At 40.5% G+C, this 27,355-nt stretch overlaps 1 protein-coding gene and 1 pseudogene across 1 annotated transcript; both read right to left on the bottom strand.

The window, feature by feature from the left end:
- Nucleotides 1-424: 424 nt before the first annotated feature.
- LOC124709121 (endocuticle structural protein SgAbd-6-like) lies at nucleotides 425-26,758 on the bottom strand. The gene is made up of 3 exons (XM_047240777.1): nucleotides 26,691-26,758; nucleotides 16,448-16,563; nucleotides 425-805 (listed from the first exon to the last, which is right to left on the bottom strand). The coding sequence occupies exons 1-3, from the start codon at nucleotides 26,697-26,699 to the stop codon at nucleotides 628-630; spliced, it is 303 nt and encodes a 100-aa protein (XP_047096733.1). The 5' UTR covers nucleotides 26,700-26,758; the 3' UTR covers nucleotides 425-627.
- On the bottom strand, nucleotides 20,763-20,880 carry LOC124709485 (annotated as a pseudogene).
- Nucleotides 26,759-27,355: the final 597 nt, after the last annotated feature.

Here is a 27,355-nt window from a genome sequence, read left to right as displayed (position 1 = left end):
GAAGTGCATACTTCGCTGAAAGGTAAGAAAGATTTAAGCCTTTCCTGAACTTTGAAAGCACAGATAGTGTAGGGCATCTCACACAAGCACACGCACCTATTTATTTGGCCCACACAGATGCTTACATAGAAGTATTACAACTTACAGTGTGAACAGCTACCTCATGATAAACTTGTTGGTACGAAACTGGTAACGGCGTTATTTGTTGTAAATAAATAATATTACTAACAAGTAATATTAATAATAAATAATTTATCAACAGTGCCGGAGAGCTGGTTTTAGTTTATTTTACCAATTAACTTGAATTTTCACTCAGCTACGTAATCACGTAAATAAATAACGTTATTGGCAGTGTCTGGTTGCTGTTTTAACTTTAATGTATCCATTAACGTGTATTTTCACACACCGGCGGTCTCAACACGTCAATTTTACTATGCTCTAACATATACGATCAGTAGATAAATAGCTACAAAGTTGGCAGTAACCTTTAAGTACATAATGTAATGTGGTTACTATAAGGTAACTCGTCACAAGAAAAAAGAAACTGACTGCATGACAGTATACAGCAAGAGAACTGAGGGCACCGCCTCTATTTGTTTTGTCACTCCACATGCGGTCCACGATAAATCATAGGTTATACTCTGGATGGAAGCCGTTCTCGTCCGCTACGTAGGAGATTTTGTACTCTCTGCCGTTTTCGTCCTTCCACGTGATGATTCCGCGCATCTGGATCGCCTCGTCTTTGGTACCTGGATTTTTCAGGACTGACTCCTCTTGGCGCACCAACCCGTCACTAGTCTTGAAACTGCGGAAAAAACAGAAAGTTCATAGTTGGAAATGTCACATGTAATGAACGACAGTTCAAATGTACGAACTACTCCCACACAAACATTTGATCGTTAATGACGCTGTCATGTTATAATTTTCTGGGTTTTTTTCGCTATCAGCAATTCCGTCGTACTTTCGGAGACAGACCAATTTCTAGCACATTCAGTTAAAATAGCTTGGTTTGTAAAAATGCTATAGTGAGACGCTAACTTATATACAAAGCTGAATCTCGTTGTTTTTCATTGTGTTGCGCAGTTCCACAAACAACGAGATAAAGTGTTCTGGACTCTGTACCACAACATTAGCTAAAATCATTTGACTTTACTTTCTCATCAACTTCAAATTTTCATTGTTTTTTTTAATTGAGTAATCTTTAACATTATTTTATTTATTCTTTATGTTAATACACGTGATGGTGAGAAAAACATGTTCGTAGCGTGTTTCGACGTTAACACGTCCTTTTGCCTATTTTAGCTTTAAAATCTTCACAGGTACCTATTTCTTTAAGGTAACATAAAATTATTTTATTTTCAGAAGACTATGATTCTTTACAAGAAACGAAGGTAGGAGGTCTGAGTGCAATATTTGAATAAAAAAAGTCCTTTTGCCCATTTTAGCTTTAAAATCTTCAAAGGTACCTATTTCTTTAAGGTAACATAAAATTATTTTATTTTCAAATGACTATGATTCCTTACAAGAATCGAAGGTAGGAGGTCTGAGTGCAATATTTGAATAAAAAAAGTCTGCATCTCACAGAATCATGGCCGACTTTCTAAGAGAGATATTCGTAGCTAGAACTGACCACAGATCAAGAAACCGCAGGCCCAAGAGCAGAGTTAAGCTGCCTAGCCATTGTTGTCAAGGACCTCACCTCTCTCGTTGCTTGTATACGGACTCTCGTTGCAGGAAAGCGAGGCCATTGTCTAATTTTTTTATCCAGTCGCCAATCTAAACTGGTACTTAGGAGTACGGATGGATTCATATATCCATATATCCATGTATGTAACAGGTTCATGGTGCCAAATCGATTCTAGTTTCAGTGCACGAATAGTTCAACAGAAGCAAATGCCTACAACAGCTGCTTCAGATTCTAATCGGATACGAGTGTGGGTGCCAGAGTTTCTGCACTATATGATGGAAAAATTTTATTCTGCCAAGCACGGAAAAAAGAGATTTGTTGTTATTCTCTATTTTTCTTAGTGTTTCTTGTCATTTAGGAATTGCGGATTTCTTATCACATCTGTAGACACGAGAGCAATTCTGGAGCGGATTATTTTATAAATATTGTTTCATATTATACTGAGAGACACCAGGACTCAGTTGTTCATTTTTATTATAATTTTTAAGTTGCTGAGTTCAGTTTGATAAGAAGGGAAAGTAAGCAATGTGAAAATACCATATCAAGTTTTAATTTTTTTAAAGTTTTGAGATGTAACAAAAACCTATTCAACGAAATGACAGTTGGAAAAATAAAATTAATAAAGTATTTTTATGCGTCTCCTAATTTTTTGTTTTGCTAAAATTGAGTGTCGGTGTCCCCTAAGAACACCAAATACTTTTTATACTCACTTCTGCACAGCAGCTTGTATTTTCCTTTTTATTAATTTTCGAGTGATTAAAAGTCCCACTTACATCTGTATGCAGATGGATCCTTACATAAGGCAAATGTTTTACGAAAATCAAAACTGAAGCAAATGCTTTTAATAAAGACATCTGATGAATCATCCAAAACGAACCAGTTCTGCAGTGACCTGTGTCTTGTTGTTGTAGCAGCAAATTTCCCTTTTCGAATACTTTCTCGAGAAGTGCTGCCATCAGTCTGTTTCTGCAGAGTCAACATTGTGTAAAAATTATGTGGACTCGACTTGCACTGCACAGAATCCGAGACGATTCGGGGAGTCTTACTTACGGATCGCTGTTGACAAAACTATTGAAAATCTGGACAAGAACATTGAAAGACTGATCGTTAGCAATTTGGACACAGATGCGCTATCCAGGGCTTATTTGATTTGTTCAGGACTTCTTCAAAAGGCTGTTAAACAAACAACAGCCCACTTCGTCAACAATGGGCTCAAGGGGCTATATCAAAATGGCGTGGATGAAAATAACGTGCGTCTGTTCTACACTGACGTCGCGACGTCTACGGTTGCAGCGCTTAAATTCTGCACCTTCTGACGCTGCATGTAACTTGTGTAACACATGGTATCAACTCTTTATAAGAGTAAGTTAGGCTAGAATTTCCTAGGGTAAGTAAATTTATCTCCTCGGAATGAATTTTTGTAACGTCACCACAAAGGATCAGGTATTCAAAGAACAACTTTCATATGTTCCCTTGCCACCTGAACCCGTTGTTACAGACTTGGGCACTTGGTTAGCAGCAGTGGAATTCTGCAGTAAGCATCTCCCAACAGTGAAGAAGGTAACTGAATATCTTAAGTGGGATGCCACCTCTGTAATTTCAGCAAAGAGCAATCAATCCTGCGGTACTTGACTTACGTTGAGCCAACTACACATTAATAGCAAGAATCATCCGAATTAAAATGGCCAGAGAGACCAATATACGACAACATTTCTTGACACAGGAGAAAGTTAAGAAGAAAAGTAATGAAGAATTCCCATATAACATGTGACGAAAGCAAAGTACCGGTACGTCTATGGCACATCCGTCCACGTACATCGTTCCTTTTCGGCATACAAATTAATACTGACTGACAAGTGCCATAGGTTTTCTCCGGAAAACCGAGAAAATGTTTCAGCTGCTGACTGTAAAGCCAACTATGGTCCGAATATTCGAAACTATTGCTTCATCCGTCATTGATTAAATTACATGATAACGTATTTCAGCATATCGGTATGTGTTTTATACTGGATTTTAACTTGAAATAAAAAGGTTTGGGATTGGTTTGAAAACTGAAGCAGTGTAATGTTTCATATGTTGTGCAACTGTGCCTGTTTTCATTCTCCTTACTTTTAATGAATATTAATATGCTAATATATCAACATTGTATTTTAGATTTTGTTTTGTTTTTCTTACAATAACTTTTTAGCGCCTATTCTGTGTTTTATATAGCCTAAATGACGTGCTGAAAGAGCATATTTTAGCCACCTAAACTGCACTTTTTACGAGCAAGCAATCTGCTGTCTAGTCATAATCTTTCGGTTTAAACATAAATTAGACTGTGAGAAGCAACGCAAACTTTAGTTTTAGAGTTGTTAGGTCTAACTGCATACTAGTTCGTAGGCTTTGTTTGAGTTTGAGCCCAACACGTTTGATGACACGCTATGGCCATCGCTCCCGGACGATTGAGAGAGACGTCCATCCCATCATCGGGACAGATGACCATCCCATAAAAGTGTTATATAATGAAATTTGATTTAATCGTTATTTTTTGTACAGATGCCAAGTAAGTACATTCTTTTAGGAGATCATTGAAAAACGAAGATCTTAAAATGGCATTAGTAAAGTAAACAAAAACGGTTATTCTGAGAGAAAAGCTTCCAAGGATATTAATATTTCCAAGAAAACTCTTGAGAGAAAATTAAAGACATGCTGTGATTCCAAAATTCCAATTCGTCTTAGTTCTTGTTTGGGTTCAGTTAATGGTCTACGACTTGTCCACCACGTAAAAAACACTACAAGCCTATGGTTTATCCTTAGCGAGGGACTGTGTACGAAGTGTATATTATTTATTTTGCTGTGCAGTTGGGCCTAAAACATAAATGGATTAACGACAAGGGGAAAACATGTGACTATTGGTCACATTATTTCGACATTTAGATCTAGAGTCAAGAATGAATCGTCATGAAGTCAAGGAATATTTCAATTTACTTGCAACCCTAATAGTTGAAAATCGTTTGCTCAATGAACTGGGAAGTATATTTATCATGGATGAGTCAGACCTTCAGTTAAAGAGCCAATAAGTCGCTGTTGTAGCCGAAAAGCGTGCAAAATTAGTTCCTGTTGTTACTTCGTCAGACAAAGGAGATACTATTACAGATTTGCAAGTATTTGGGCAAATTATAACTGAAGCGACAGGTGCAGTTTATTTGATAGTATGCTACCAATTTAATCACAACACCTAATGTTATATCACAGTAATTTTTCATGACAGCTTGATATTTCTTCTACGACTAGCGCCCTGAACGTGGAACGCACACTGACGTTCGTAACGTACGACATCGTTAAGCGCATGAATCACGGCGATAAGTCGTGCACTAAGGGGCACTCTGACAACCCTTTTACACTTGACGAAGGGTGCTAATAGAAGTTACACCTTATAAATGGCCATGAGGCTGTAATGGTGCTTGTTGTGTGTGGTAGTCTCTTGTGTTTATTGTTTTAAGGCAAGGGAGCGAGATGGCCATATCCTTCACGTGATATGTGTACTCGTCGTACATGTTCGTATATGACGCTATTCCGTTGTGCCCTTGCAATATTGAGCGAAACCCACGACTAACGCGCACCATCGCGGTGAGGAATCCCTATAAATTTCAGACATCATAGCGACCATTTCCTAGCGAAAATGTGCCCAGTGCACGTTACGATTCTGGATCTTCTTCATTAAGTCGTTGCATAAACAGTTACGTGTCCGTACCATATCACAGCGCTAGGCGGCTTGGTTATTCATGAAATATAAAGCAACGGTGAGTTTGTTTACGTGAGAGAGGAACTACCACATGAATGACGTATGTAGATTAACGAAGATTGTAGTTACTCTGCACTATTACTGGTCCAGCAGTCCGTGAATTTCTCTGGCGGAACCTCGGGTTCTTGAAAAATAATCGTTAGTTAATTTTCTAAAGAGACGCGACAATGATATTTGATTCGTTAGTGTTACAACAGTTATCGTTAGCTCCACAATGAATTATAATACTAGACCTGACACTGGGTGGAAGAATTGTTAGGACCATGACAAAGCCACGACTGTCCAACTCCAGTGGTCATGTCACACTCCGAAATGTAATCCAGCTTATGATCTAGGAGATGGTTGTTCTCCTTGTTAAAATCGCTTTTATTCGACATTACTGATAGGCTACATTAAAGTGAGGTGTTACTGTATCATGAAAAATTTATTAACAGAGATTTTTACTTTTGACAGTTACTGCCTTTTGTTAATAATTAATACTCACTGACATCATTTCGCCTATTTATTCAGCCAATTCCTCCAGCACTACGGCCAACGCTCGTTCTCACTCCTTCAACTATGCTCCTCCATACCCCCGTCTCCAACTCCACCCACCACTCACCTAAGGCTACAGAGTAACCGCTTAATTATCTGTTGTGGTTTAGCATACGAACGAGAAATGAGAAAGTGAAATGAGGAAGTACTGTTAAATAGCCGACCTATTCACGTTTTACAATGACATGTTTACTGTTGTTAAGCTGTCTCCTTCGAAGCTATAAACGCTTATAACGAATGCAATAAAGTGAAGAAAACGTTTTATTTTTATAACAGAGATGCCACAATCCCAGTTCCCTAAGTACCCAAGGAAAATTGTTTTCAGTTGCGGGCAACCGCAACCATATGTCCACACTTTAATAAGAAGGCAAGAACATCAATCTGGCGTAAATACATTTCTTATTAAAACTACGATCTAATTCACACCAATTTAGTCGTGAGCACGCACCGAAATTTCTCTGAAACCGGTCGTGGTTTTAATAAAAAATGTTTCTACAGACAGGGCGGTGTTTCTTTCCTTCAAATGGTTCAAATGGCTCTGAGCACTATGGGACTTAACTTCTGAGGTCATCAGTCCCCTAGAACGTAGAACTACTTACACCTAACTAACGTAAGGACACCACACACATCCATGCCCGAGGCAGGATTCGAACCTGCGACCGTAGCGGTGGTGAGGTTCCAGACTGTAGCGCCTAGAACCGCTCGGATACTCCGGCCGGCTTCTTTCCAGCTTGTAAGAACCTAAGCAAAATTTGCAGTGAGAGAGTTTTGCCAATACGACCCACACTAGACAATGAAACTTCCACCCTTTATAAAATATGAACTAGATTTAGAATGTGTTGAAGAAGCGTATCAAGTAGGCAGACGTTGAACGCCAGGCCCCAATGCTAAATAGGTACTAATTGGTGGATAGAACTCTGTTCCACTTGCCTGAGTGCCCTGATTTGGAGCCAGACAGCTAATTCGCTGAATCATTGGTTGGTTCAAACATGGTTCAAATGGCTCTGAGCACTATGGGACTCAACTGCTGTGGTCATCAGTCCCCTAGAACTTAGAACTACTTAAACCTAACTAACCTAAGGACATCACACACATCCATGCCCGAGGCAGGATTCGAACCTGCGACCGTAGCAGTCCCACGGTTCCGGACTGCGCGCCTAGAACCGCGAGACCACCGCGGCCGGCAATCATTGGTTGCTTATAGCTGAGTGCCAGCAAAAGATTGCATTCGGTGCAGAGAAGAACAGAGCATAGTTCCCACAATTGTCCGATTGTCCGTGTGCTCTGTCTCTGTAGCACAACACATCCTCCAGACATTGCCTACCCCAGTAACTGCCAACGCTGGGGGAAAACGTCACATTGAGGCGTTACTTTGGCTACCAACTCTCCTTAGATAAATTTATGTATTCGGAAAGCTATGGCTACAGTTACTTAACGTGATACATTTATTGCTTGCTTTGTGTCACACATACGTCGGCTGCGTATCTTGACCATACTACACTAGCATTAAAATCTATGCTAAATATTCTACACGCTTCCCGACTCGCACACTACGGACAGGTGCGGCATAGTGTTGCTACTGGCTAGTGTATCACTTGGTACACCGGTCATTGCAACAGCATAGCACTCCATCACATGCTTCCTTATGTTGGTACCACTATAGTTGCAGGGTACTGCAACCTGAGCTCTCTCGACGACGCTAGGGCACATCCCATGGCTGATGTTTCTCCAGAGGTATCCGGGACTAGTGCTGTCTTGCTTTCAAGTCGTCAGCCACTCCAGGCAATATCATAATCCTGGAATCCTCGTGCTGCGCTTTCTAGCCTGTGCTGTTAGTGAATACATCCATATTCCTGGAAAGCTCCCTCTATCCTCTAAATGATGCAACGTACGACATAGAACTTCCACCCACGTCTCGTTGACATGCCACCCTTCTGTATTAAGATTAGAGGACGCTATGAATTTGGCACAACACATGCAATCAAAACCACTACACCAAGGTTCTCGGCCCAAGAGCCATGTCCCGAGCATAGTAAAAGACTGCCTGATGATGTGCTCTGTATGTCACTAGTTTTTATATTACGTCACCGACATTAAATCATTCCAGTGTTGCTGCGAAGCTGTACTGTTCTATGTGCTCGACAAAGATAGGAAGTACGACAAGGGTTTATCTCTAGGTGGACGAAAAAGTCATTAAAAACTGTGGACAAATTCGAAGTGCGGAATCATGGTGAAGGATATACGAATTTCAAAAGGACCCCTGTCACAAAATGCCTTTAAGTGATTTAAGGAATTCACGAAAAAGATAAATGCAGATGATTGGGCTGGTACTTGGACCGTCATCTTCGCGAATTCGCCATATCTTACCCCGGTACCGCATAGCTCGCTTCACGTACTTTTAGGTCCCTATAACGATGCTCATATCACGAAGCAATATCGAAACATGCACAACAAGCAAAAGTTTTCGATCACCTACCACAAGTATGGATTTGTAGTTGAAACAAGGGTTTGTTTTTGAATATTTTATCGTATCCCCTTTAAGATGGCACAAGTATAATCATGTAAAAGCCAAGCGCCTCTGTTATGTATCTGAGTGGTTGTTCATATAGACTGGCACTTATGAGTATCCGCAACAAATCTGGCGTAACCTTACCTAAGACGACTCTGTTATTATAGATCGCATTCGTTCAGCTTTCTATGTAGCAACCAGTTCGAATTAGTTTAGAGTGCATTGTGTGCCTCTAGCAGGGTGTTGGTGTAACTCATCCGGTAAGTACCGTATTACCTCACACGTGGATGGAAGAAGGAGGCTGGAATGTAAAAAGGTGCTGTAATCACAGCTCTGCATCTTAATAGCTATTCTATTAGGAGAGTAGCCACAAAAGTTGGCGTAGAGTGGTGTACAAATTGCAGTGCTTCAAGCAAGCTGCTGCCAATGCAAATATTTTGCGATATGAAAGATACCGAGTAGCATGTACAGGAAAGATCAGTTCATATGTGTATAGATTAAACGTCAGAGAACTACCACTACACCCGAAATTCGCGAGGAAGTGAATAGTATGCGATCAGCTCCAATCTCTGTCTCAACAGTATTGCCGCCTTCTTAAACAAGGTTTAAAAGGATGAATAGCGGTCGAAAAACCTTTAATACACAAATAAAATAAGATGAAAAGATAGCTGTGGCCACAACAACAAAAACGGACGAACCTACCTTTGAAAAGTATTTGGAAGCCATCGTCGAATGTTTGTTCGTTGATTTCGTGGAGAACATATGAAGAGTCAGTGGGTGACGCCAACAGTGAAACATGAGGGAAGGTCGATCGTGGTTTGGTGGTGTTTTGCAGGTGATAAGGCCAGTAATATAGTGTGATTTAATGGAATATTAAGGAAGGAAGTACGTTGCAGGAAGCTGCTCAACAATGCATCTCCACCAGGAAGGGGAATTAATTGGTCGTGGGTTTGTTCTATAGCAGGACAATGATCCCAAATACGCTTCTGAATCGTACAGAGCGTATGACGATAGAAATGTGGGAAGCTGAAGAATGTGATTAGGTGAAGTCAGTCATCTGACATAAATCCCTTTGAACTATTACAGAGTGAATTTGTGAGGGAGCCCATAACACTGAGGTCATGTAATGTTGAAGATATGTGTAATAGTTTATAGAGGTGTTGGACTGATGCTTAGACTTCGTATAGCAGTTCTGAGGGTAATGGGTGGAGACCCTGACAAGGTTAAAATCTAAACCATATTCTGTTGTAGTTAATGATATAGAGAGAAAAATATTTAATGGTCTTTATTTCGTATATGTGAGTATAATAAAATAAAGTATATAATTTTTATTGCGAATGATGAAAGGCTTTTGACCGGTAGAGTAAATCATCTGCAGTATCAATCATATTACGATATTTGTGTGCATGAAAATAACTCACAGCAAACAGTCACTCATAAATAACCCATCGTCCTCTAATCTTCCAAAAGCAACGCACTTACTTTACCTGTACTTCTTCACAGCGTATGAAAGATATCTACCTCGTTATATGCAGATCTCTCGTGTTCAAGTACTTAGAGGCAGTGTACTGGCTAATTTCTATAAAAAAAACATGTTCTAAGAACCTAATTATCGTTCCTTAGCACTGTTGTCGACACTCTTATGCCAGAACGTTAAAATCTCACGTTCCCGGATAAGTTACCCTTTCTCTTAACTTCGTCGTTGTGGGACAGAGTGCAGTGTCTGTGACGCATTGACTGCCCAGCTTTCCGCAGACTGACATGGGACACAAATCTCCACTTGGCCATCCTCATTTACGTTTTCGATGGAACCCCTAAATCACTTTAGCTGAAGAAGTCAATGAATCTCTGAAGTGGGCCACTGCCAATTATTTACAAACTTCTCTCTCCAAAGTACTTTGTCTCGGCAGGATACTGAACAGTAAATTACCTTTCCGTGGTAAACGGTGGAGAATACAACGTTTATATTCACGTTATCATTCTTTCACCTAGTTTGACGTACACTTCACACACTGTGAACTTGCCAATTTATGTGAATTTGTTCATTCTACTGCACCAACAAACTTTCACAAACTCTTTCTTGAGGCCCAGTATTCGTCTGCAGTTGAGTATCTTTAATTTTCACCTCTGTTGCTCTTTCTATCTTCACCTTTTTTTCTTTTTTTTTTACTTTTACTGTAAGTCTGTATTTCAGGAACTCATTCTGTTTTTCATAACGAATCTCATGGACTTCGTACACCGCCTACGACACCTAGCACCTAAACAGTTCAATATTTCATTTTCTTTCGTATTTTAACGGCTTCCTTGAACTCCATATCTTGTAAATTTCTCCATTTAATACTTTTAGCTTTCTCGTTGTAAATTTCATGTTGTAGAACACCTTTCTCAATTTTATGTCAGTATTAAGTACTCCCACTCCCGTATAAGACTACTGTGCGACTTTATGCCTCATGTAGGTGACGGCGGATGAAATGAAAAATTCAGGAGGGGCCAAAACTTGCAACTATTCGACGTCTGTTCCGCAAAAGCTGCATCTAACAATAAATTTGAAAGATAATGTAATACCAGGATACTGTGTTTCAAAAACAGTCACGATGATAAGTCAGAAGTATGTTTAGTGATCTTGGACATCAGTGTCAATGGCATCATTCCACGCAGAATCATTTAAAATGTCGTCATAACAGAAATTCTTTTGCAAACATTTAAAGAAAATTAGGTAAATGGAAGTTCAAAAATGACGACCTTGTTAACAAACCTAAATAGACATGACTGTAAGAAAATGGGAGAAAATTATATCAGATTATAAAGAGTGAGCTATGTTGTTATGTTTTCGGTACGGAGAACACAGAGAAGATCAAAGCCGGAGTTTAACAACTAGTGGTATTAGAGCTGCGTTTAAATAAAATTAAACAAACCAAAAAACTATTTAATAAAGGTCATTGACGGAGAAGAGCCAATAGAATCAGTTACTTAACAAAACACTGTCTCCAAGTACAAGTTTATTTGATTACGAAGAGGCACTTCTACCTAGAAAGCATTGACAGTATTCGGAAAATTATAATAAAACGATGTATCTGTTCCGAGAGATGTCGAAGGTTCTTACAACGAAATGAAAAAATTGAACGAAATTTGGGCAGAAGGTAGGAATTGTGATACAGTGCAACGGTTAACAGGGTATCGTAATTGCTAAAGCAGTTTTGGAACACGATATATCGGAACATGAGTAGCACCTTATGTTATCAGTAGATCTGAGATGGGCTGGACATCATTTAGGCACTTTACAGAAAGCATTTGCTATGAAGCCAGCAGCAACTCCGGTCCAGATGTACCTAGAAAATAAAGGCTACAGATAGCTGTGTATATCATTCGTTCCTAGAAATTGGTTAAAAGCCTGTAATATTATCTCCCTCAACTCCACTCTTTTATTTCGGTTCTGATATTTTCAAACATTCATTTATTAATTTTTCGGACTGTGCTTCTTCATAAAATCTTGGGAAGCCACTGTGCATCTTCATAAAACCTTTGGAAGCGACTGTGCAGAGTACAATGGGCTGAACTCGTACTTGCCAATCAATATTTTACACCATTCCAGAATGGAACGAGAAAGATATGACTGTTTGTATGTCGTTACTGGTAATGTTCTGCCAGAGTTGTCGGAAATATGTGATATATAGATACCACAAAATGTTTCTGGACTGCGTTATCCAATTGTGAAGTGCTTTAAAACAAGGAAAGACAAATCATTATGTCACAGTACTACATGTAATGACAACCATGTAAATCTGTCTACATTGCCCCCGTAGTACTACATATCTGAATATCACTATACCACTAAGAACTGTCAAAAGTAAAAATTCAGGAACAAACATTTACTGTTAAATATATGAAACTCATCTTTGGACATCTCATCATGATGATGCATAACACTCCCACACAACTCAATTATGAAGTGAAGCCTCTCACCTACCAAAGACCGTACGATCCTGTAACGTACATATCTCAGTCCGCAACTGTGCTACTGTCACCAGTAAAATCATTGAACTCTATGTGTCAGGTCCTACGAAACTCGAATAGTTAGTATTGCACTTGCTTTGCATTGTAGTCATCCGTATAGAATGAACAAAAGGAAATGTTAAAACCACTAAGTACACTCGAGGAGAACATAACTGTGGTGAATCTAAAAATGCGCTTTGGATACTTCTGTCTTTTCGCATAACACGCTGACTATATTTCGTCTAAATTTAACTGAAACCACCCTTTTTCTTCGAAGTGAAATACATGAAAATTATCTGGATTTGAGGGCAGAGGACAAAATTAACAAGCTTGAGATAGGATGATACAGGAAACCCATGTAAGACTTTATGCCGTCCCAATAAATACAAAATAGTATTCTTAAAAAGTGCATTGCGTAAGGCTAATATCATACGGCTACCCCTCACATGAGAACAAAGAAATGAAAACACTTTACAAATAGGGTTAGAAAATTGTTTTGAAGTGGATTCAATAGATACGATACATGCAATGGCTGGGCACAGAAAGCAAGTAAAAGAGAGAAATCCGCAGAAAGAAAGAGTTTTGTCATACTACAGAATTACATCAAATAAACTGGCGAAGTTATTCAACGGCATAGGGGTGAAAATACCATTGAAAACGGACAACAAATTGGAACCGAGTCTGACACGTAAGACTGGCAAGGTGAAAACCGGATTTGGAAAGAGAAAATTATAAAACAATGTTTCAGGATTATAAGCTGAAGTATGTGGGACCAACGGGAATAAAGTTAAAATAAAGTTTTAAAGAGCCCAATAATAAAGAGTGTAGATAATCAGTGTTAGAAAAGAACCTCAAGAATCAGCAGCATTCGTTAGGAAGCAGCATTTTTGCCAACGCGAATGGGAACATGGTAAAGGAAAGCCCGTGGGTAACAGATGCTTTTAACAATCTCTTTTTACAAATAGGAGAGAAAATTGGTGCAAATAGTTCACCAAAGAAAGAAAAACACTACGGCGAGGAAGGCAATTGGTGAATCAAAACTTTATCTGTCATTTTATCTGAAACATAGGCTCCTATGGTGGGAATAATATCTCCAGTAAGACTCTAAAAAGATGTGACTGGATGTTCTTTGCCACCTATGTAATGTATCATTAACTCTGAGTGTTTTTCCATAAATCTTTGCTATTGTAATGCCTCCCTATAAAGAGGATGAGTCAACATTTATCAATAATTGCCGCCGACTGTCTCTTCTTCCATCATTTTCTAAAATTTTTAGAGGGTAATGTACTCCAGGATTGTCACCCACCTGCGCAGTAATGGGACCCATAGCCACTCAGAGTTTGGATTCCAAAAGAGTCATTCTACTAAGTCAGCTATTTATACGTTTACTCAGCACACAATAAAATCTCTAAATAATAAAACATCACTAGTTAATGTAAATGATATGCCTTTCATTTGAATCAAGGTGCAGAATTAGTCCTTGTGCAGATGATACAAGCATAGTTACGAAGCCGAAGCAGCAAGTAACAACAGAGAGTATAATAAGAGATGCTTTTGTTGAAGTTACTAAATGGGTCTGCAGAAATGGGCTGGATTTATACCTTGATAAAATCCTGTTCATCCAGTTTTATACTGCCAGCAAAATCTCACTTCGTATTATCCTTATACACGAAACCAAGAACAAATAATAAACAATGTGCAAAGTTGTTAGGTCCTTAGGTGAGTGTACTGATGAAATCTTGAACTGGGAAAACTATGTAGCAGACCTGCTACAGCGTTTAGGTTCGGCTACTTGGGCCGTGAGACAAACTGCCAACTTTGGGGATATAGAAATCTCTAATTTAACATACTCTTATTCATTGTTGTCTTATAGGCTAGTATTCTATGGTAACTACTACCTTAGGCCAAAAGTATAATCACACAAAACAAAATAAACAAATTAGATGTAGAGTTGCAAGCTTACATCTTGGGATATCTGTTTAAGTAGCTGGGAATATTACCGACAGTGCCACAGCATATTTATTTGCTTGTGACATTTCTTATGGGTTTGAGAGTAGCACAGATATTCACAAGTACAATATTAGAATAAAACAATCAGTATTGCCATTTAAGGAATCTAGCTTTGGCATAGAAAGTGGTGAAATATGGGACTATAATGTTCTATGACAATCTAACCATAGAAATAAAATGTCTGACAGATAGCGGAAATTTTTTCATGACTATATTAAAGAGCTTTCACCGTAAGAACTCTCTCTGTGCCCTACAGGAATTCTTGACTGGAGATAATTTGTCAATATTTATCTTTTTACTTAGTTTTGATTAAGAGTTCTGCGTTCTGTTGAGACATTTCACATCATAACGTTTATTGTAAATTTGACCTGTGGAACAGGTAACTAATAAGAAGAATGTATTTTACTTTGAAAAAAAAAAGTGTAGTTGCTCTCACGTTTCGAGGACATAAGGCTTTTGTGCTCTAACAGAGAAAAGACAAAAGTGCAGAAAGAGAATTTATGGCCACAATTTTATGATATCCCCCTTGAGAAGAAGCTACAGATGCACCTTCAGCACCATGCAGTTTTTACTCGAATCGTACTGATAGTATGTTGAGCTGTTTATTACCCGTGTTTCGCTTTAATCCATGACAATGCCTCCAGGAAAACAAGCATTAAATTTATTTTAGATGTTAAAATGATTATTTTTCTCACAAATGAATTTCTCGTTATTGCCTCTCTGCATATTACATCCAACCTACTTTGTCCATCGTCACTTATTTTCCAGCCCAAGGAAGAAAGTCTCTTTCACTAACTTCTGGTGCCTCATTGCCTAATTTAATACTCTCGGCAGCACCTGATTTATTTCAACCCTTAGGGGCCCCCTAACCCACCATATTGGAACTTCCAGCCACCAATAATCCCACCCTCTGTGACTGCTCGGATACTGCACGCTGAGAGATAAGCGACTGTACCTGGCTGACAGACATCGTCAGCCGTGGAGAGCATGGGAACCTGTTTGTCGGACTAACCGGGGATGCCTTATGATCAGCCCCCACCCCACCAAGTTTTCGCAGCCTGCCACGTCCTAAAGCGACCTCCCAAAGGTGAGTGGTCAAACTCAACGTGAGCCGTAACAGGGCTCGCCACCGGTACGGACCGATCGGTCGGCTCGTGTGTCGTGCTGGACGTCCGCCGGATTCCCACAGCCGGACCACAACAATGATGTCCAACCACTGTCGCCTCAAGTTGTGTAATCAAAGCCTACGCAGCCTAAGAACAAAGTATCAACAACTCAGCTCGTATCCGCACACAACAATCACAGTTCCTAACCGGACTAAAGACGGTGGAAAAGTACACTACACAGAGAAACAAATGACGAGCGACACAGGCTAAGAATCTCTACTATAGATACTGACGGAAACGCAAGAATTGTGTCTAGGAATTTTTATTAAAACGCAGAAATTAGGAAACTAAACTATCAGAGCTCACAGGTGAGACTACCTAATTAGCTCCTTGTTAGGAACTTGTAAAATGTCACGGAATCGGTTACTTTCCGGCGCAAAAGAAAGCGTGAGCATTGTATCTACTAAAATATTACAATGACACATAGAAATTCGAAATCTGAACTACTAAAGCACACAGATGAAACTATGTAATGCGCGCCTTGTTAGGAACTCGTAAAATGTCACAAAATCGGTAACTTCTCTCTTGCTGCACTATCGGCAGCACTCAGCGGAGGCGCACTTCTGAGGATGTCCAGCGCAGTCCTGGACGAAACGTCAGGAGCAGAAGAGTTTCTTGGAATACGACCTCACATCCCGAAAGGTTTATCAGCATTAATGAGTATGTTATATCAGGCGAAGGTTTTCTGTGACAGCTAAAAAATAGCATTAGTGGTTCTACAGATGTTGTGACATCGCTACCAATGCCAACTGGTAACTTACCCGTAGCTGTATTGACCCATTCCGTCGTTTTCGTGGCTCATCTCCAGGATAACCGCTTCCGACGGTTTTCGACCTTGAGCAGCAGCAGCAGACACGAGGGCACACAGCACCAAAACCTACAACAAGTATAACTTTTGCTGAGGTTGTCTGACTCCATATGACGTTTTCCGTCAGTAGTTAAGGAGGCACATGATCAATGGAATATGCATTCATTTTCCATATAGTATGTTACCTCAGAGAAGAAATGCCAGTTGGTAAACCGAGGCAAAGGTTTTCCATTCGAAGCAGACGTAATCTGTTAAATTTCTCTTTTGTGGGGTATTCTACAGTGTTGTGACTGGTTCAGTGCGGCCCACACGAACTTCGTTTAGCGAGTCACCAACTTCATCTCAAAGTGGGAGGTCTATATGAACTGGAAAATGGTCGCTACACCCACCAACAGTCTCTAATAGACCATAAGAAGAACGCAGGAAACGGTTTTGCAAGAGGAGCATGCGTCTATCATCTGTGTGGCCTACAATTTTCAAATTTAAAAAGGTGACTTCACGGAACTGCAGCCCACAAGACATTTCCTCAAATCGACGCCAAAACCCTCAGCAATTCCGGAACTCCTTCCACAATGGTTACCGGATGATTCTCCACAGAAGAATGTTTTGTCGTAGCCTGTCACTGTCAATTACCTACAAACGGATTTAAGGTAGTCTACCGACTCTGGCACAGGATACGACGACATTCATTACCACATGCTAATTAATTTACCCACTAAAGCGAAACACGTATTGACAGACATCTACCAGCTATGGGAGAGATTGACCTCCCAGGTGACTGCCTTACTAGGAAAATGAAACACCCAAAAGTAGAGGGAGCGAAGTGAAACTTCACAGGCCACTTTTCAGTATGACGCTCAACCTAATCTGAACTGGATGCATGCACTCGTTCGGTTGGGAATGCTATCACAAATCCGTTACCTCCTCTTCAATATGTGCTGACCAACAGCATTTTTGACTGGTTCTTGATATCCTGGATACTGGCAACGAGACAGTGTTGATATCCGAGCTGGTTCCAGACCTGTTCTGTTCGATACAAATCAAGGGAACTTGCTGGCAATGGGATTAACTCAACATCACATACGCAGTTTATAGATACACGTGCCACGTGTGGTCAAGCGCTGTCCTGTTAAAAATGATACTGTGATTCGGTCGGATGTGAGATAACAAGTAAGGACGTGAGATTTCCGTGACGTATCAATGGGCCATCATAGATCAGTCAATCACTATCATGTCACCCGGCCTAACACGCTGTCCCTCTTCAGAACTTTAAAAGATTAGGACATATCACCAGATCGACCCCATACTCGCAGATGATGATCATCAAGGTTAGTTTAAGACCGAGATTCATCGCTGAACATAATGCGATATTATTAACCAGCAGCAGTCTATGCTTCCATGTCACGGCACCACTTCAAACGCAGCTCTTTATGTTTTACTGTTAACAGTAGCTAAAGTATGAGGCTGTAATTCCCCAGTCCGACCGCTGCTGTTCGTTGCCCCAGTGATGCGGGATAAAAAAAAAAAATGTTTCAGCACTTGTTCTCTGATAGCAGGCGCAGACATGAAGCGATTCTTGGTGCACAACACGGTGGTCCACCCTTTCGGCGACTGGCCAATTAGCCGAGCATTGACGTCAAGTGGCGTGTCACGCTAATAAATTTCTGATTGTAATATGCATCCATTTTTAAGTTGAATTTTACTAATTTGTTAGTCAAACTGTTTTTTTTTTCTTAAGTCTTGGCATAGTTTGTTACAAGCAATTTTTTGTACTGGGAAGTAGGTTGTATATTTGTCGATTTGTTTCTCCTGATCAGAAGCTTAAAACATTTGGCTATGGCCTCTCCCCTTGTGAACAATTATGGTTGTTGTTGTCGTGGTCTTCAGTCCAGAGACGGGTATGACGCACCTCGCCATGCTACTATATCAAGTGCAAGCTTCATCATCTCCCAGTACCTACTGCAACCTACATCCTTCTGAATCTGCTTAGTGTATTCATCTCTTGGTATCACTCTACGATTTTTACCCTCCACGCTGCCCTCCAATACTACATTGATGATCCCTTGATGCCTCAGAACATGTCCTACCAATAGATCCCTTCGTCTAGTCAACTTGTACCAAAAATTTCTCTTCTCCCCAATTCTATTCAGTACCTCCTCATTAGTTATGTGATCTACCCATCTAATCTTCAGCATTCACAAATAGCACCACATTTCAAGAGCTTCAATTCTCTTCTTGTCTAAACTATTTATCGTCCATGTTTCACTTCCATACATGGCTACACTCCATACAAATACTTTCAGAAACGACTTCCTGACACTTAAATCTATACTCGATGTTAACAAATTTCTCCTCAGAAACGTTTTCCTTGCCATTGCCAGTTTACATTTTATATCCTCTTTACTTCCACCAAAGTCAGTAATATTGCTCCTCAAATAGCAAAAGACATGTACTACTTTAAGTGTCTCATTTCCTAATCTAATTCCCTCAGAATTACTGGATTAAATTCGACCACATTCCATTATCTTTGTTTTGCTTTTGTTGATGTCCATCGTATATCCTCCTTTGAAGAAACTGTCCATTCCGTTAAATTTGCTCTTCCAGGTCCTTTGCTGTCTCTGACAGAGTTCAATGTCATCAGAAAAACTCAAAGATTTATTTCTTCTCCATGGATTTTAATTCCTACACTGAATTTTTCTTTTGTTTCCTTTACTGCATTATCAGTATACAGTCTGAATACCATCGGATAGGCTACAAACCTGTCTCACTCCTTTCCCCGCCACTGCTTCACTTTCATGTTCCTCGACCCCTGTAACTGCCGTCGGGTTTCTGTACAAATAGTAAATAGCCTTTCGCTCCCTGTATTTCACCCCTGCCACATTCTGAATTTGAAAGAGGGTACTCCAGCCAACATTATCAAAAGCTTTCTCTAAGCCTATAAACGCTAGAAACGTAGGTTTGCCTTTCCTTAATCTATCTTCTAAGATAAGTCGTAGGGTCAGCATGGGCTCACGTGTTCCACATTTCTACGGAATCCAAACTGATTTTCTTCGAGGTCGGCTTCTACCAGTTTTTTCAATCGTCTGAAAAGACTTCGTGTTAGTATTTTGCAGCCGTGACTTATTAAATTTTCACATCTGTCAACTCCTGCTTTCTTTGGGATTAGAATTATTATAATCTGCTTGAAGTCTGAGTGTATTTAGCCTGTTTCATACATCTTGCTCACCAGGTGGTAGAGGTTTGGTTGGGTAGGCTCCCCCTAGGCTATCAGTAGATCTAATGGAGTGTTGTCTACTCCCGGGGCCTTGTTTCGACTCAGGTCTTTCAGTGCTCCGTCAAACACTTCACGCAGTATCGTATCTCCCATTTTATCTTCATCTACGTCCTCTTCCAATTCCATAATATTGTCCTCAATTACATCGCCCTTGTGCAGACCCTCTATAGACTCATCCCACCTTTCTGCTTTCCTTTCCATCTGGGCTTTTGACAATCATACAAGTGGTTCTCTTTTCTCCAAAGATCTCTTTAATTTCCCTGTAGGCAGTATCTGTCTTACCTCTACTGATATATGCCTGTACATCTTTACATTTGTCCTCAAGACATCCCTACTTAGCCATTTTGCACTTCCTGTCGATCTCATTTTTGAGACGTTTGTATTCCTTGTTGCCTGCTTCATTTAATGCGTTTTTATATTTTCTCCTAGCAACAATTTAACAATATTTCTTCTGTTACCCAAGGTCTTCTACTAATCTCCGTCTTTTTACCTACTTCATCCTCTGGTGACTTCACTATTACACCTCTCTAAGCTACCCGTTATTCTGCTACTGCATTTCTTTCCACCGTTCTTGTCTATCGTTCCCTAATGCTCTCCCTGAAAATCTCTACAACCTCTCGTTCTTTCATCTTATCCGGGTCCCGTCTCCTTAAATTCCCACCTTTTTGCAGTTTCTTCAGTTTTAATCTGCAGTTCATAAGCAATAGATTGTGGTCAGAGTCCACATCTGCCCCTAGAAATGTCTTAAAATTTAAAACCTGGTTCCTAAATCTCTATCTTTACTCAACTCCTCCCGAACCAGCCATGAAAGTCCAACGGTGATGACCGGCCGTCGTGTTATCCTCAACTCATAGGCGTCACTGGATTAGGATATGGGGAGGCATGTGGTCAGCACACGGCTCTCCCGGCGGTATGTCAGTTTCCGAGACCGGAGCCGCAATTCTCAGTCAAGTAGCTTCTCAGTTTGCCTCACAACGGCTGAGTCCACCCAACTTGCCAACAGCGTTCGGCAGACCGGTTATTAGCACATCCAAGTCCTAGCCAAACCCGACAGCGCTTAACTTCCGTGATCTGACGGGAACCGGTGTTTCCACTGCGGCAAGGCCGTTGGCTAAATCTCTGTGCAACATTATATAACCTATCTCAAAGGTTCAACTGTCTCCAGGCCTCTTCCATGTACACAACCTTCTTTAATGATTTTGAACCAAGTGTTAGCCATTATTAAGTTATGCTCTGTGCAAAATTGAACCAGGCGGCTTCTTTATCCATTCCTTACCCCCATTCCATATTCACCAGCTACTTTTCCTTCTCTTTGTTCCCCTACTATCGAATTCCAGTCACCCATGACTATTAAATTTTCGTCTCCCTACACTATCTGAATAATTTCTTTTATCCCATCATACATTTCATCAATCAGTTCATCTGGGGAGCTAGTAGGCATATAAACTTGTGCTACCGTGGTAGGCGTGGGCTACGTGTCTTTTTTGGCTACAGCAATGCGTTCACTATGCTGCTCGTAGTAGCTTAATAGTACTCCTATATTTTTATTCATTATTAAACCTACTCCTGCATTACACCTATTTGATTTTGTATTTATAGCTCTGTATTCACCTGACCAAAAATCTTGTTTCTCCTGCCACCGAAATACACTAATTCCTACTATATCTAAATATAACCTATCCATTTCCCGTTTTAAATTTTCTAATCTAACTGCCCGATTAAGGGATCTGACATTCAGCCCTCCGATACGTATAACGCCAGTTTTATTTCTCCTGATAACTACATCTTCCTGAGTAGTCCCCGCCCGGAGATCCAAATGGGGGACTATTTTACCTCCGAAATATTTCACCCAAGAGGACGCCATCATCATTTAACCATACAGTAAAGCTGCATGCCCTCGAGAAAAATTACGGCTGTAGTTTCCCCTTGCTTACAGCCGATCACAGTACCAGCACAGCAAGGACGTTTTGGTTAGTGTTACAAGGCCAGATCAGTCAATCATCCAGACTGTTGCCCCTGCAACTACTGAAAATCTGCTGCCCCTCTTCAGGAACCACAAGTTTGTCTGGCCTCTCAACAGATACCCCTTCGTTGTGGTTGCACCTACGGTACGACTATCTGTATCGCAGAGGCACGCTAGCCTCCCCACCAACGGCAATGTCCATGGTTCATGGGAGGGGGGGGGGGGGCAATTATCGTATGTAACATTTAATACAACATATTAAAAGCTGTATGATTCAGGTACCACAAGTACATTAATCTTTTCATTTGTGTGGCTCTGCATTAATAATGAAACATTCTCATTTAAGTGGTTTTAAAGTTTTGTTGTGAATCTATATTTGTATTTTTAAATGACTGCTAATATGTTCTGTACTACGTCAAGTAATCTGATCTGGGGCTATCTTTAATGTTTTGTGGGCTATATTTAATGTTTTATTCCGTTCGCTTTAGCGTGATAGCCTTGTTATTAATTATAACATGGTCCTTGTTCAAATAGCTCTGAGGACTACGGGACTTAACTTCTGAGATCATCTGTCACCTAGAACTTAGAACTACTTAAACCTAACTAACCTAAGGACATCACACACATCCATGCCCGATGCAGGATTCGAACCTCCGACCGTAGCAGTCGCGCGATTCCAGACTGTAGCGCCTAGAACCGCTCGGCTACCCCGGCAGGCTATCGTTCGTGTGTGATCGTTTATAAGCACATATTGCTTCTTGCGTTTCGTTCAGAATTTGTGATCGGTTATGTCAGTGGATGAGAGTGGCCGAAAGTGATGAATCCTATGAAAGTCTTCTTTGTTGCATCTAATCTTTGTATGCTATCTTTAACTTTGCTATTTCAGTATACTGATCTGTGGCTTCTGTGCCAGGTACCTGCCTCACGATTACATTAGGTATACCCCGGACTGATGGTTGCGCATCGCCTGACCAGCTTTCTTTATGTATTGTCTTTTCTATTTAGTCTTTGGTGGCCTGCCGAACGGAATTTGACTACGACACAGACGAGCTGTTCCCGTGCTACAAGTTCTATCGTCCTCAGTTTGGTAGCAGAACTTGGGACTAGGCCACGGCATATCGTCCGGCACTTCCGAGACAGAAGTTAAGTTTCTTACCAAATCTTTTTCAAATATTTTGGCATGGGCCTGAAGAGTCAGTACTCCTAACGGATCAAGAGGGCATTTAATAACTTGGTCATTAGTTTGTACACCTTCTCTGGGACCAATATTTGCCTAATTCTTCTGTATGTTATTCCCTTTATGGGAGCTGCATTGGTAGTCTGATTGACCTGTTCATTGAGGGCAATGTACAAGGGTTGCCCAGAAAGTAATGCATCGTGCTACTAATGCGAAACGTTACGTATGTATTATTTGAAGCCTCCTGAGTGGAGACTTCCAGTTTCCGACTTTTCCGACAAATAGCGTAGCTGCAGGACAGTTTCTGTTGGTGACGTACGTTACAAACAACGTGCCGTCATTGAATTTCTCACTGCAGAGAAAGAACTATGGGAAATATTTACAAACACTTGCGCAAAGCCTATGGAGCATCTGCTGTCGACAGAAGTACAGTTAGTAGCTGGGCACGGAGGTGAAGTCATCAGAAAACATTTCGGCGGAGCTCTACGATTTGCAGCGGCCGGGGAGTCTATCCACGGCTGTCACACCTGGCAGCCCTGACCTAGCCTAGCCCCCTCGGACTTTCACTTGTTTGCGCTGTTAAAGGACGCCATTCGTGAAAGACATTTTGAGAACATGAGGAGGTGATTCATACAGTGAAGGACTGGCTCCACCACAGGACAAGGATTGGTAGCGACAGGGCATACAGCACTTGTTTCACGCTGGAGGAAGGCTATAAAACGAGGTGGAGATTACACGGAAAAATATGGTGTGTGGATAAAACACCATTCTTTCGTGTGTGTAATTTTCATTATATTAAATAAAGGACTTCTGAAGAAAAGAAAATGTGGTGCATTACTTTCTGGGGTACCGTCGTAATATCAATGTACTGCTCAGTGTTTGTATGCCGGAAATGGCACAGCCTTGCTGCTTATGCTATAGTTAACCAGTTAACGAGAGACATGGTGAAGCTTCCGCCTGAAACGAGCAGCCTTACGCCTCGTTTGTAGCAATAAGAAAAGCACTCAAAATTGCACTGCATTATATCAATGTTGCTCTGATACTAAAAAGTTGGCGGAGCGCCCCCTAAAAAACAGAACGTTGATTTCGGAACTTGAAAACGAAGTATTAAGTCTTCGATACATAGGAACTAATCAGCTTATACAAAGAGTAGAAAAGAATGCAGCTCCTTTAGGTCAAAGAGAAGCCCTCTAACGGAAACAATGAAATAACAGACCAATTAGCAAACACTGGCATCACGGAAGGATTACCTTTCTTTGTGCTTATATTTTTTACAGGCTTCATAATCATTGCAGAAAGGGGACTTTCGTGAATGGTGTTCATTCTGCGAAACCTTCCAGACGAGGAATAGTACACTCCTAAACGTACATAATATTATAGGTATAATCTTCAGAACGACATACCATATCAATCAGAAGAATGTGAAACGAACACGGGTATTATCCTGCATATCTCAGCAGAATCGAAGCTTTAACCTCTGCATATTACGAAGAGCATCCCACAGAACTATTACATCCAATTCACATTCTGCTGAGCTGTTTTCCCTGATAGTCAACAGATCAGCTCTGCACGGTAAGTGTCAAATTGGGAATTCCCATACCGACAAGTGCCATCAATCTCTCCAAACAAAATACGTCGACATCCCTAGATACTTTGAAAAGACGGACATTCCATATACCAAAGTGTGAAGAAACCATGCCACAGCATCGACAACAGTAGATTGATTCCACAGGCGCGTACAGCACTGATAGCAGAAGACGAAACTGTATGCAGTAAGTTTCTACCAGAACGAATTTTCACTATGCAGCGGAGTGTGCGCTGATGCGAAACTTCCTGGCAGATTAAAACTGTGTGCCGGACGTGAACTCGAACTCAGGACCATTGCCTTCTGCGGACAAGTGCTCAACAAACTGAGCTACCCGAGTACAACTTATGACCCGTCATCACACCGTTCCTTTCGCCAGTACTTCATCTCTAACATTCGAAACTACACAGAAGTTTGCCTGTCAAACTTGCAGTTTTATGTAAAAGGACAAAGGTGTACATCTCGTTCGTGTCGTTTGGTATCTGCAACATTCCAGACCAATAGTCAGTGCCACAGCGGTCATCACTTAAAGTGAGAACATGTAATTAATATGATTTGATGCTACACGTTTAAAGTTGAAACAATTTACTCATTACCGTAATCATAATGAATTAGTCATACAAATGCCAAGATGATGTTTCGTAGCCTGAAAATAATCTGCCCGATTGAAAATTGCATCATAATAAAAAAATTCATTCAATAAGTTTCGGCAGGTTTTCACTTCGTGATTTTTATGGTAAATTATGGATTTTTCAGTCTCGACTGCTCCTTGGCTTATTTTTTATAATATTCCGAGGAAGCAAAAGGTGACAACTACATTAGTTTCTATTTTTATCCGTTACGCTGTAACCAGTTTGTTTTGAACGTTCGCTTTTTCTGAAGGAAGAGTATGCATCATTCATGAGCTACTTGAGTGTAGATGTTGCACTGTAAATCTAAAAATAGTAAAGCAACTTTTATGTTTGGTTTACTATCAGGGAGAGCAAGAAACTTTCTTAACAAGCGGAAATGTTAAAAAACAGTATGTGTAAAGTAAAATATTCTATTCCGAGTAATTAATTACCTTTGCTCCGGCATCAAGCAAACGGCGTTTGGCCAAATACGGATTTAAGAAACTTTGCTGAAGGTCCTAGAGGGTATCAAAATTAATTATGTAGAAAAAAGACTTCCGTCTCTAGCCAGCGCTCTAATAGAACTTAAATATATTGTCTTAAGCCTTTTTAAATGATAGCGTTCACTTTACGTCCAGCAGTCTTTTCCTGAAATTGCAAAAATCGCCCCAAAAAAGTAATAATTTTCCAAATGTGGCATGTACCTAGGAACAAATAACCAATTTACATTTAAAAATGCTGGAATCGACAAAATATAATCATCGTAGGATTTCCTAGTGTATGTGTTACATTGTATACGACATACCTACCATCAGTAAGTGAAATCACATTAAGATGTATTATCAAAAACCTGTTACAGGTTAACAATATTTTGAAATAGACACTGTTGGGAGCTGACCCGAATTTTTAGTTTCGAGACAGGAAGAACTATTACGACCGTAAAGAAACTCGTTTCATTACCAAACATCACGTGTTCCTTGGTAAAGAGACCTTCTGTACAGGATGGTGCACGACTCACGAAATATGGCGTAACCGTCCACGCGTAATGGAACTGGTTTAAAAATGCACAGAATCTTAGTCGCCGTAAGACTCTGTAATTGATGAATTAACAGTAACCACCAAACAGCCTTAATAAAATTATACAGCTTTTACATAGGTAGAACCGGTAATACTTACAAACGCTGCACAAAACACAACTTCATGTCTCATAACAAATAATACAATAGAAAATGACCTTATCTGTTTATGGCGGTCTCTACCGCGCTATGCTTCGTGTGATTCTAACATCAGATGGAAACACCGGACGTTCCTAGGTACACTATCCTCCAGGAACAACGAATTCAAATGGCTCTGAGCGCAACTGGACTTAACATTTGAGGTCATCAGTCCCCTAGACTTAGAACTACTTAAACCTAACTAACCTAAGGACATCACGCACATCCATGCCCGAGGAAGGATTCGTTACCTGCGACCGTAGCAGCAGCGCAATTCCAGACTGAAGCGCATAGAACCGCTCAGCCCCAACGGCCATCCCAGGTGCAACACCTTCCCCTAATTACGACAAGGTAACAAGAGACAAAACTCACCAGCTTCATAACGGTAAGCCACGACCTGCACTGCCGCTAAGAGACAGATGTGAAACCCAGAAATCTGCGGTCGATGTGTGGTGCTGCTACGTTTGCGCTGTTTTATATACGAACCGTTCGGCTCCTACGACCTGGAACGGAACGCGACGTATATCACAGCCGACCTTCCCCCACCAGCCGAATGTTGTCTCGTCCTGCCAAGTTTCGTAACACTCGTGCCGTCGTTTGCAGCGTCCTCACACGCTCCTGTGAGCTGGGTCACCAGTCATCTAGGATGTCTTAATAAAATGTTTACCTCTCCACTGTCACTGTTGACGCACGTGTTAAATCCTTTTTTTAGACATACTTCGGTGTCTGTGACGGCCTCGGTAGTAAACCCGTTCACTAACTTAATCAGAAATTCTTGATTACTGTATCCTCTTGGGGATTACTTACGTCATGATGAGGCATAATGCAAATTAAACTTAATAAATTAGAAAGGATGATTGTCTATAAGTCTGGGTACGCATACAGATCGTTCTACATGGACGTTTCCGATCTTGTCTGCACAACAGAATATTACGCAGAGAGACTTCTATTTGTGTTGTGCAGGAGATGCTTCAAAGGATTTAAGTAAGAGGTTTGCGAGAAAAGTGATGAGACTGATCTCTTATGTACCAAACTAT

This window comes from Schistocerca piceifrons, chromosome 7, assembly GCF_021461385.2.
Source record: "Schistocerca piceifrons isolate TAMUIC-IGC-003096 chromosome 7, iqSchPice1.1, whole genome shotgun sequence".
NCBI lineage: Eukaryota > Metazoa > Arthropoda > Insecta > Orthoptera > Acrididae > Schistocerca > Schistocerca piceifrons.
Note: the sequence above shows the minus strand (reverse complement) of the source record. Positions and strands in the feature narration are given on the sequence as shown.

Bases quoted from the DNA above. Each gene is read 5' to 3' on its own strand.
- LOC124709121 (XM_047240777.1), bottom strand. The intron at 806-16,447 runs GTAAGTTACCAG...TTTTTTCCGCAG, and splicing joins ATGGGTCAATACAGCTACGG to TTTCAAGACTAGTGACGGGT.